Raw genomic sequence first — 12,500 nt, 5'->3', positions numbered from 1 at the left:
TACATAATTTAAACAAATCCCTGAATATCTAATAAACATTTAATTTCACAAACCTTGCAGATTTAATGGAATCCAGCTGTGATATCTTGTGAAGTGTGTATGTGTAGGCGATATAAACGTGTTCCTGCGAGTGACGGTCCGTGTGAAGCGAGAGAATGTGAACAGAAGATCAGCTTCAGGAGACGCCATCGAATCACTTTAAATCCTTCATTGTAAAATATGCTGTGCTATATCCAGTGGCCCACTGTGTCATATTCATGTCGTTTTCACTGTGTGCTGTACGTAAAATTAGCGTTACCTTGTCAAAAGTCAAAGTAAAAAAAAAATCTTTATTTGAAAAAATATGATTATCAGTGATTACTGATTAATTACCAGATTACTGAGTGCCCTGTTACAGTGTTTACTTCCTTTTTATTCACATATTGGGGGTGGGGGTGGGGGGGGGATGAGAGAGAGACGGAGACGGACTTTTGATTTGAGCGCGGCGACTTCAACGGGGGGGGGGGGCGGATTTGAGAGAGTGACGGAGACGGACTTTTGATTCGGTACCCTTTTTAACCCCGCTACCACGCCCCTGCACACACACACTAACCCTACCCATCACACACAACCACACCCCTAAACCTACCCATCACACACACACACTAACCCTACCCATCACACACAACAACACACACACACAATAACCCGACCCCGAACCTTACCCATCACACACAACCACACACACACACTAACCCAACCCCTAAACCTACCCATCACACACAGACACGTCCAGCGAACTCACTTTGTAAGAGAAGTTGAGTAGTATGTAGTCGATTCCCTCCTTCTCCTTCAGTACCTGCAGGTCACTGTGCAGAGGACTGTCTGGATCCACACTGAGCGCAACACACACACACACACACACACACACTCAGCTTTCTGAAAACTCCTAAGTAACGCAAGCAATAATGGGAAAATCCAGTTCTTACGTTCTTATCTTCACATGCCACTCGTACAGGCTGTCGTTGAACAGCTCCACTGAGTAGATTCCTGGAGAACAGAATAAAGCAGAATAAGAAGAGTGTCGATCCTTCCAGTGGCGTCTCGTTCATTCACTCATATTATCAGGTGTCCAAACCGTTTTTATAACTCTGAGACCGGTAGATCTCCCTGAGCTCCTTCATGAGGCGATCCGACGCTTGAACTGATCCAGACACAGCGCCCTACAGGACCCGAGAGAACACACTCAACCAATCAATCAGACGCATTATTGACCCAATGCACACATGAATCCCACAGCTCACATTAATGAGCACTGGGAGCCCGACAGCTCAACGAACAAAACAAGACGTGTCATTTCAAATATTTCAGATTCACTGTAACCCTTTACAATCAGGTTTCATTTCTTAACATTAGTTAATTACATTAGCTAACGTGAAATAACAATCCATGTTAAAATTGAACATTAGTTAATGCACTGTGAAGTAACATGAAGCTTTTAATTAAGTAACAAGCAACGGTTAATAAATGCTGCAATATTGTTCATTGTCAGTTCAGGCATTAATGTTAACAAATAAGAGCTTATTTTAAAGCTACCTCTTTTAAAAATAATTATTATTTAAAAAAGAAAAGAAAATATAATGCTACAGTGCAGTCAAATTGTGAAATGCAATGTGTAACTATGCATTAAATTGTGTCATTTAATTATATTTAGTCTGTTTATTAGATGTGGAGAAAATGTTTTTCAACACAACGCCAGCTTATATGCTGAAATCTAGGTTAAATGACAAAATACATAAATTAACTAAAAACCTATACAGGATATTTAAAGTCAAGTCAAATCAAGTCAGTCAAGTAAGTCAAGTCAGTCAAGGAAGTAAGTCAAGTAGGTCAAATCAAGTCAAGTAAGTCAAGTCAGTCAAGGAAGTAAGTCAAGTAAGTCAAATCAAGTCAAGTCAAGTCAGTCAGTCAAGTAAGTCAAGTCAAGTAAAATCAAGTAAGTCAAATCAAGTAAGTCAAATCAAGTCAAGTCAAGTCAGTCAAGAAAGTCAAGTCAGTCAAGTAAGTCAAATCAAGTCAAGTCAAGTCAGTCAAGTAAGTCAAATCAGTCAAGTCAAGTAGTCAAGTCAGTCAAGTCAAGTCAAGTAAGTCAAGTCAGTCAAGTCAAGTCAAGTCAAGTCAAGTCAGTCAAGTCAGTCAAGTCAAGTCAAGTCAAGTAAGTCAAGTCAGTCAAATCAAGTCAGTCAAATCAAGTCAGTCAAGTCAGTCAAGTCAAGTCAGTCAAGTCAGTCAAGTCAGTCAAGTAAGTCAAATCAAGTCAAGTAAGTCAAGTCAGTCAAGGAAGTAAGTCAAGTAAGTCAAATCAAGTCAAGTAAGTCAAATCAAGTCAAGTCAAGTCAAGAAAGTCAAGTAAAGTCAAATCAAGTCAAGTAAGTCAAATCAAGTCAGTCAAGGAAGTAAGTCAAGTCAAATCAAGTCAAGTCAAGTAAGTCAAGTCAAATCAAGTGAAGTAAGTCAAATCAAGTCAAGTCAGTCAAGTAAGTCAAATCAGTCAAGTCATGTAGTCAAGTCAGTCAAGTCAAGTCAGTCAAATCAAGTCAAGTAAGTCAAGTCAGTCAAATCAAGTCAGTCAAGTCAAGTCAAGTCAAGTAAGTCAAGTCAGTCAAATCAAGTCAAGTAAGTCAAGTCAGTCAAGTCAAGTCAAGTAAGTCAAGGCAGTCAAGTCAAGTCAAGTCAAGTCAAGTAAGTCAAGTCAGTCAAATCAAGTCAGTCAAGTCAGTCAAGTCAGTCAAGTCAAGTCAGTCAAGTCAGTCAAGTAAGTCAAATCAAGTCAAGTAAGTCAAGTCAGTCAAGGAAGTAAGTCAAGTAAGTCAAATCAAGTCAAGTAAGTCAAATCAAGTCAAGTCAAGTCAAGAAAGTCAAGTAAGTCAAGTCAAATCAAGTCAAGTAAGTCAAGTCAAATCAAGTGAAGTAAGTCAAATCAAGTCAAGTCAGGCAGGTCAGTCAAGGAAGTAAGTCAAGTCAAATCAAGTCAGTCAAGTAAGTCAAATCAAGTCAAGTCAAGTCAGTCAAGTCAAGTCAAGTCAAGTCAAGTCAGTCAAGTCAGTCAAATCAAGTCAGTCAAGTCAGTCAAGTCAAGTCAGTCAAATCAAGTAAGTCAAGTCAGTCAAGGAAGTAAGTCAAGTAAGTCAAATCAAGTCAAGTAAGTCAAGTAAGTCAAGAAAGTCAAGTAAGTCAAGTCAAATCAAGTCAAGTAAGTCAAATCAAGTCAAGTAAGTCAAGAAAGTCAAGTAAGTCAAGTCAAATCAAGTCAAGTAAGTCAAATCAAGTCAAGTAAGTCAAATCAAGTCAGTCAAGGAAGTAAGTCAAGTCAAATCAAGTCAAGTCAAATCAAGTGAAGTAAGTCACATCAAGTCAAGTAAGGCAAGTCAGTCAAGGAAGTAAGTCAAGTCAAATCAAGTCAAGTCAAGTCAAATCAAATGAAGTAAGTCACATCAAGTCAAATCAAGTCAAGTCAGTCAAGTCAGTCAAGTAAGTCAAATCAAGTCAGTCAAGTCAAGTCAGTCAAGTCAAGTCAGTCAAGTCAGTCAAGTAAGTCAAATCAAGTCAAGTCAAGTAAGTCAAGTCAAGTAAGTCAAGTCAAGTCAAGTCAAATCAAATCAAGTCAAGTCAAGTAAAGTCAGTCAAGTCAAGTCAGTCAAGTCAAGTAAGTCAAATCAAGTCAAGTAAGTCAAGTCAGTCAAGGAAGTAAGTCAAGTCAAATCAAGTCAAATCAAGTCAGTCAAGTCAAATAAGTCAGTCAAATCAAATCAAGTCAAATCAAGACAGTCAAATCAAGTCAAGTCAAATCAAGTAAGTCAAGTCAGTCAAGGAAGTAAGTCAAGTCACTGAACCGATTCGTTTAAAACCCCGGATTAGTTTAGTGACTGACGAAACACCACTGTACGTTATTGCCACAGATGCGCAACTCTTTTGCTGTGGCTTGTTTGGAACTATTGTCCTTGGAGAAATAGAGCAAAATCAAAGAACATTGACAATGTTATTTCTAAAATGTCACTTATCAAAATATTCACTCTGTTTACTGAACTCTCATATAAAGTCAACACAATCGTGCTAATTTTCTGGAAATGGTGGTTAATATCATATGTAATAAATATATATAAATAACTCATACATATTCAAAAAATCTCCTTTTATGACTATGGTCAATTTTGAAGTCTCGAGTCATCAAATCTCAACTCAAAATCAAGATTCAAAACAGAAGCTTTCGTCAGAAGAGTAGTTTGCTTGCCTGACTTCATGAACAATTCATTTCAAAAGGAACTACATCAATCACTCTGAAGCCCATCAGACTGAACCTTCTCATCATAATCATTCGATCTCCATCTAATCAGGACTGTGAAACTACTGCTTCGAACAAAAGCCTCTATTTCACCCCACCAGAACCCCGAAACATGAGGAAAGTGACCTTACCGAATGAGCACTTACATTCAAGTGGTCCTGCCTCTGGTTCTTGCGGATCTTCTCCAGAATGGCCAAGTTCTCCTTCTCTATCCCATCATCCTCAGACTTCTTCCCATCCACTGGCTCCTCCTCTTTCATTTCATAGTGTTCCAGATCGATGTCCTGCTGACAGAGAACACATATATGATGAGGTCACTAGAGCTGGGCAAAAAAAATTATTTTTCGATTAATCGTTTTTTAGAATGTGGTCGAGACAAAATCGATTATCAAAGTCCACAAATCGATTTATTTTCATAATTATTTCCGCAAACGTTAGTAATAAGATTAACGTTAATCTTATGTTCAGTCTTCTCCAACCAAACAGTTGATGGGCCCTATTGACTTCCATAGTATTTAAAAAAATGGAGACCAAAAACAGTTTGGCTACCCATATTCTTCAAAATATCTTCTTTTGTGTTCAACAGAAGAAAGGAATTTAAAGATGATGAATACATTCATAAATGATGACAGAATTTTTATTTTTGTATCAGTTTTCCTGCACTGTTAATAGGCTTGCAGCCTCCAAGTTACAGCTAATGCTGTGAGATTTTCTGTTTGTTATATCATTAACATAAAATAACCTGATCTTGTTTGATCAAAGCATGCGACTTTTCTGACTAGTCCAATTTTCAGCATCAATTTTTCATCTCGCATCAAAATCCTGTCTATTCATTGTGTGCATTTGAAATATAGAGCTGGGTTATGTTTTAATGTACCCAAGTGTACCTAAAATAAAAAGAGTTTAATATAGCCTAAAGGTTTGTGGCTCTTAATTTCTTTTTATTAATTAACCACTTGTAAACTTATGTTCACTGTTCTTTTTTCTAAATATATGATTTATATTAAATCTGTATTCATTGAGTCAAATCGAGAATCGAAGTTGAATTTAAAAACGAAATCAAAAATCAAATCGAGAATCGAAATCGAATTGGAACATCTGAATCGATACCCAGCCCTAGCGATCACACATCACCATAAACAACATGAGAAAACTAGGGATGCACGATATATCAGCCCCCATATCGGTATCGGCCGATATATGTTAATTTATAATGTTATCGGTATCGGCCGATATATGTTAATTTATAATGTTATCGGTATCGGCCGATATATGTTATCGGCTAGATAAGAAAATTTGGCCGATATATTAAAGCCGATAAATAATGTATTATTTCCCTCAGCTGAGACACTTTAGATGCGCACTGTTCACCATAATCAGTGTTTTGAGTTGCTCGAAATATGATTGGAATCACTTCAAAAAAGGAACGGTACAGTAAAGTGCAACATATGCAGCGCAAGTCTGTCATATTGGCTACATAAAATTATAATTGTGTGTTTAGGTCATGGCTTTTAATGGTGAGACTTTTGTTTTTGTAATCAGACTCTCAAAAATTATATTAAAAATTTGGATTTAGATTTATTGGCCAATATATCGGTTATCGGCTTTCAAATAGAAAGAATTATCGGCATCGGCCAAAATGTTCATATCGGTGCATCTCTAAGGAAACCGGATACGAACCTCTCCCATCTCTTCCTCCTCTTCCTCCTCTGATGTGACCTCATCCGTGGTCCCAAGCTACAGGATAAAACATTCGTCAAAAAAACATCAGAAATTAATTATTTGCTCATCTGTCATTATACTATGTACTTGGGCAATATACAGCAGAGTATCAGTGCAATTCTATTTAAATTATCTGTTGTATGCATGTATGTTAGTGTGAATGGCATGTTATGAGTTGGAAGGGCATTCGCAATTTCGTTTTCTATTCTAAAACTTAAGTTTTACTGGTCATTTTTGCTCATTATTTAATGCACTTAAAAGTAAAACCTGGTATTATGTGCATGTGAAGAGCGTTTCCAGTGTTCACATACAAGACAAAACTTCATAAGCACGTGGGACATGTCTGGTTTTAATGTGACAACACAAGCAGCCTCAATCATACGTGCCTTTCATTTCTGGCCCAAGTGACTTACATCAGGGAATTATTGAGTTGATGTTGTATTGCAAAACAACTATCTTCACAACAATTGTATTAAATCAGGGCTCAAAATTGAGCCTTTTCATGTGCTTGTCATTCACTTGTCTGGGTAAAAAAAATATTTTCATATAATGTCTACTTTCCATTTATAACAGTTCTATCCAATAACATATGAGACAGGACTGTTAGACAGATCGAAAACTAATGAACACAAAGAGAGCACTGGCGTTCTCAGTGCCGTCAAAATAAAGGTCCACCACGTCGTCAAAATAAAAGTCCCAACAACAAGCCAGTTCCTACTGGCGGTGCGAATGCAACCAGGAAAATGTTCCTAAGGGAACCATTAGTTCTCGGGGAACCATCTTGGTGGTTTGAGGTCCCATAACTGAAGTCCCACAACTGAGGTCACCACAACTGAGGTCCCAGTAGTGGTCGACCGATATATCGGCAGATATTTGGCATTTTTTAAATATCGGCGACGGCCGATCAGTTTTTCTGATTACTCTACTAATACTCTAATGAGAGTTAGTAGACATGAAGGTGCAATGTTACTTATAGACAACAGAATGTGTTAAAGGGACCATCAAAATAAAGTGAAACCCAAACATCTAATACTTTGTTAGACAGAACTGGTAAACAAAGTAAATGGTATGCGAAAAAGTAAAGCGTTGCTTTTATATTATTTCTCAGAAAAGGCAAACAATCAGACTAAAATACTTTCTCATTTACCATCAACATTCAGCAAATGCGCATCTACATAATTTAAACAAATCTCTAAATATCTAATAAACATTTAATTTCACAAACCTTGCAGATTTAATGGAATCCAGCTGTGATATCTTGTGAAGTGTGTATGTGTAGGCGATATAAACGTGTTCCTGCGAGTGACGGTCCGTGTGAAGCGAGTGAATGTGAACAGAAGATCAGCTTCACACGAGACGCCATCGAATCACTTTAAATCCTTCATTTTAAAATATGCTGTGCTATATCCAGTATGTAAAATTAGCGTTACCTTGTCTTTATTTTAAAAAAATATGATTACCAGTGCGCATGAAATTACCAGATTACTGAGTGCCCTGTTACAGTGTTAACTTCCTTTTATTTCGCATATTCATATATTTTTAAACAATTACTTTATTTGTGAAAAATACTGTAATAGGAGATTCAAGAAGTTGCCATCTAAAGTATGTTTATTTTCAGGATTTGTTTTCTAATTAATTTATCATTTATTAAATATTGATTAAAATAAATATAAAGTGTAAATATATAAATAAGGGTTTATTTATATATTGGGTTTTTGATACAAGTGTAAATAAATATATATCAAAAAGCCAGTATCGGTCGATCACTAGTTCCTAGAACGGCCCGGTGCGAAAGCCCCAGTGATGTTCACCTTGCGGTCCGGGTTCAGGGGCGCTGCGGGGAGCGGCTGGTCCAGCATCTCCACATCAGGGTGTTGGGGAAGATTATAGAGGCGACACAGATCACAGATCAGCCTCTTCAGCTGCTGCAAGAGCTGAAACACAAACACACACGAGCAAGCTCACAAATCACACCGAAACTGACCAACATGTCCATGAAGTTGAAAACAGGAGAGCAAAGAGAAAAAAATGTGGGAGCAAAATACACCCTCATTATCAACTCCCACATATTAAACCCTCGAAGGATTAGTTCACTTCAGAATTAAGATTTCCTGATCCAAGATGTTCATGTCTTTCTTTCTTCAGTGGAAAAGAAATGAAGGTTTTTGAGGAAAACACTCCAAGATTTTCTCCATATAGTGACTTCAATGGAGTCCAACGGGTCCAAATGTGAGTTTCAGTGCAGCTTCAAAGTCTCGACACGATCCAGCCGAGGAATAAGAGTCTGATCTAGACAAACCAGCGACATTTATAAAAATAAAAACATTTATATACTTTTTACCACAAATGCTGGTCTTGCACTAGCTGTGATGCGACACACATTGTGTAATCACGTTGAAAGGTTAAGCGTGACGTAGTCGGAAGAACCGACCCAGTGTTTACAAAGCGAAAGTGCAAAGACAAAGACTAACGCAATTTACAAAAAAAAAAAAAAAATGTAAAGAGGAAAAGCGATGTTGGGCGATTTTGAGTAGAAAATTTTAGTTTTCCGCCTCAACTTTCCAACGTGATTACGTAATGCGTGAAGTCATGGACGTGCAAGACCAGCATTTGTGGTAAAAAGTATATAAATGTTGTTTTTATAAATGTGCGCTGGTTTGTCTTGATCAGACTCTTATTCCTCGGCTGGATCGTGTCGAGACTTTGAAGCTGCACTGAAACTCACATTTGGACCTTCGACCCGTTGGACTCCATTGAAGTCACTATATGGAGAAAATCCTGGAGTGTTTTCCTCAAAAACCTTTTAAATTATCAGGAAATATTAATTCTGAAGTGAACTAATCCTTTAATCCAATCTTGTCAGTGAGTCTTGATCTCAACTCTACAATACAAGTAGATAGAATTTCACTCGAATATAATGAAAACCTGACTGAAAATAAATCAGGCTTTACGAGAAGAGAGGAGCCGAATCAACCTTGACACTTTAATATACGCACACTACTGTTCAAACGCTTGGGGTCAGCAAGATGCGCTTCAAAAGAAATCAATACTTTTATTCAGCAAGGACACATTAAATTAATCAAAAGTGACAGTAGAAACATTTATAATGTAACAAAGGATTTCCATTTCAAACTCTTTTATTCAAAGAATCCTGAAAAATAAAATATATCACGGTTTCCACAAAAATCATATAATCGTTAAAAATCGTTAAAACATTCTGCCAAACGCCCTCTTTTGTGTTGAAGAACAAAAGTCATTCAGCTTTGGAATGACACGAGACTCAGTAAACGATGACAGATTTTCCAGGTAAGTAGAAACTAATACTTCAAGTAGAACGAGTTTAAATGTAGAAGATTTGACAAATGTCCCCCTTCCTGTTTTAATCAGGCATGCGGTCCGTCTAAAAGTGTGCTGGTGTCCCAGTTAATCCATTACAGACAACAAATAGTTTATAAAAAGCACGGCTCAAAGAGATTCAAGCCATGCGCGTGTGACTGAATAGTGCGCACTCATATTACACTGTTTAGTGTGTTGTGTAACGGTCGACTCGATTACAGTGTAGCTACACTGGTAATTACTATTTACTGCTGTTCAAAGCATCGTGATTACAACACCTGCTCTAAACCATCATTAAGATTGAGTGTATTGCTAATTACCTTCATTTACTGTCACTTGACATGAGAAATTAAATATGACATAAAGAGGATCTATTATGTACAAAGTCTTGTGCTATACCTGCTTGAATGTTGATTATTTTCCTCATATTCTCCATTGTTGCGGCTCCTCTCTTCCCAGTCTGTCAGGAACGCTCGAGTGTTTCTCGTATAACGCTGTAACTATTATAGCACGATGCATCGTTGGAGAAATCCGCTAGCTCGTCACGACCCGAAACCGTATTGTCACAATGATGTCACGCATGTGTTGGGGTAATAACTTCTTTTCATGAATAATTTGAGATTGAATTAGTAGATGTTTTGCTATAAATTACAGACATGTCATCTGAGAACTAATTCTCATTTTTCTCATATCTTTTGCTTTATATCCAGATTCAATCATGAGCTCGCACTAGAGCGTTCACACACGTGCACTCTTCAGAAACAACACTTTAAATCTCTTGACAAACCAAAAAACTTAAATGACATCTATACGTATTCTAAATAAAAGACAGATTGTACTGAATGTCAGTTTGCTTATTTGGCTCAAGATCAGGATTTATTGAGTCCGAATGCAAACCAGAAACTCTTCTTCTAATCACAGGTCGAGATCTTTACGAATGTTCGTTAGAACGATGTTTTTGGGAAACACCGATTCGCTGAACTGAATATAACCAACTTGTGAATATAGTTGGCTAACGATGCTTTCGGGAAACACAACCCTGTTTACTTCCTGTCTCTATGAAGCCCCTCCTCCTGAAAAGCACACTGTGCTCTGATTGTTCGGCTGGAGCAGTGTGTTGTGATTGGTCGAGCGCTTCGAGTGTGTTTGGGAAATGTCCCGCCCCTTACCATAACCACCAGTTTAACACACTACTAACTAACTCAACCAGGCCCCGCCCCTTTATTCTGCGTATGAATTATTATAATGAGGAATATTGTGACGTGTTCATTCCCGGAAGAAACTCAAGATACAATGGAGGCGTTTCAGGAGTTCAGAAACACTGACATAGAGAAGAACTGGAGCGTTTTCATGATCAAACAGCAACACACACACACTGAAGAAAGAGGGGAAGCATAGCAGGATGTAATTATACCACCAGATGTCTGTAATATTAATGGCCATTATTAATATTAATAGTAAAACTAGCAGAAGTGGGAGAGTAACTCCTGTCGTCATGCGTGTATAACGTTGCTTCCTGATATCACGTGCGCAAACACACATAACCTCTATTTATATATACATATATATATAAAACAGTTATATCCGGTCGAACGATGTATTCATTACCTTCAGATTGTGTTGGTGATAGACACTTAGCTAACGCTAGACGGCATTTCGTGCCTCTAACAAGTGCTTTCCATCTTCTTTCTGATCTGAATATGTGGAAACACGTGAGTTGAGCCACAGATCTGTCCCAGCGTCTAGAACGCTACTGAATGCTTTTTCAAGCGTCTCCATACTTGAAAAACCGCGGAAAACTACTTTTAAAGAGGAAATGACTAAATATTTACGTACAGCGGGTCTGCTAGCACGGGATTAGCATTACCTGAGGTGATTTTCCCAGACCTTCTTACTGAAGGTAAAAGTGGGCGTAATGTTTACTGTGGATAATAATAAGCTAGTGGCGTATGAATAGAGTTTTAGACAGTGAGTGAGAAGACCGTCAGTTTACCAGCGTGTTTCCCTTCCTCACGTCCTCCAGCCGCTCCAGGACTTGAGTCAGACTCGGGTCATCGGAGTCCACAAACCATATCGGGGACGTCAAGGGGTAGGACTCCTGCAAGACGGGTCGAGAGTTGAACAACAGGAGAACACATTACCCAGAATGCAATACGACACTGTAAATCTGAAGAGCAGAACCAGGGAACGGTTCGGACTGGGCCGAGGTCATCTCTCTCTCCATCTGCTCAACGTCTCGTACAGTTCTGAAGAACGGGTTCATTTAGATGACTTACATTATTTAAAGCAATTCTGGACATTACAGTAAAGGTTCTCCATAGAACTAATTTTAAAGAACACTAAAAAGGTTCTATATAAGGAGAAATTGCATAATAGTTTCATGTTTAATGGGTTATTTCACGTTTTTCAAGTGATAAAGCATGTTTACGAAATTAAAATAGAATTTAAACTAGCTAAACCCATAACATGATCCCCGTTCCTCTACATAATAAAGCGCCTGACGAACCCTGTAAGAGTCCATGTAAACCTCTTCTCAGAGGATCCTGTTTTCTTTTATTTCAGAGTTATGTTGACTTTGCTATTACTGTAAAATGTGGCAAATAATAATAATAATAATAATAATAACAATGATGAAGAAAGAGGTGTGTCTAAGCGTTTGACCGGTAGTGACATCATTCGAACATTCCCATATTTAAGCAACTTCCATTAAACATGCTCATATTTACATATTTAGATCTATATAAACATCTCAAAAACCCTCCTACAGGAAAAGGTTGTTCATTTTAAAATTGTACACTTTATTTTACAGTATGTGCACTTAACTCAGGAAAGTACTGGTAATATAAGGAAACTACAGGAGTTAAGGGAAGGTTTATGTGCGAAACAGAGCCGTAAAATAAAGTGCTACTCTCAATAAGGTTTCATTAGTTAACATGAACTAACAACGAAGAATATTTCTACAGCATTTATTAATCAAGTCTTAACATTTACTAATACATTTCTCAAAAGTTGTATCTGTTAACATTAGCTAACGCACCGCGAACCAACATGAACAGTTTTATTAACTAACAATAATAAATGCTTTAAGAAATATACTGCTGTTTGTTAGTTCATGTTAGTT

The 12,500-nt window shown here is 37.6% G+C and overlaps 1 protein-coding gene across 4 annotated transcripts in view; it reads right to left on the bottom strand.

The window, feature by feature from the left end:
- Positions 1-12,500, bottom strand: part of ube2q1 (ubiquitin-conjugating enzyme E2Q family member 1) — a 27,942-nt gene that overhangs the window by 13,035 nt on the left and 2,407 nt on the right. Inside the window, exons 2-8 of one of the 4 annotated variants that reach the window (XM_077230926.1) lie at positions 11,373-11,477; positions 7,855-7,977; positions 6,002-6,058; positions 4,453-4,605; positions 1,118-1,202; positions 969-1,029; positions 785-875 (exon numbers count right to left, since the gene is read on the bottom strand). In XM_077230926.1, coding sequence (XP_077087041.1) covers positions 785-875; positions 969-1,029; positions 1,118-1,202; positions 4,453-4,605; positions 6,002-6,058; positions 7,855-7,977; positions 11,373-11,477 — 675 coding nt within the window. Of the gene's footprint in view, positions 1-784; positions 876-968; positions 1,030-1,117; positions 1,203-4,452; positions 4,609-6,001; positions 6,059-7,854; positions 7,978-11,372; positions 11,478-12,500 lie in introns of all 4 variants that reach the window. The other 3 variants (XM_077230928.1, XM_077230925.1, XM_077230927.1) reach the window with 3 other exon arrangements.

Source organism: Siphateles boraxobius, unplaced genomic scaffold, assembly GCF_051911475.1.
Source record: "Siphateles boraxobius isolate OS27281-9 unplaced genomic scaffold, OSU_SipBor_1 156, whole genome shotgun sequence".
NCBI lineage: Eukaryota > Metazoa > Chordata > Actinopteri > Cypriniformes > Leuciscidae > Siphateles > Siphateles boraxobius.
This window is presented reverse-complemented; position numbering and strand designations above follow the sequence as displayed.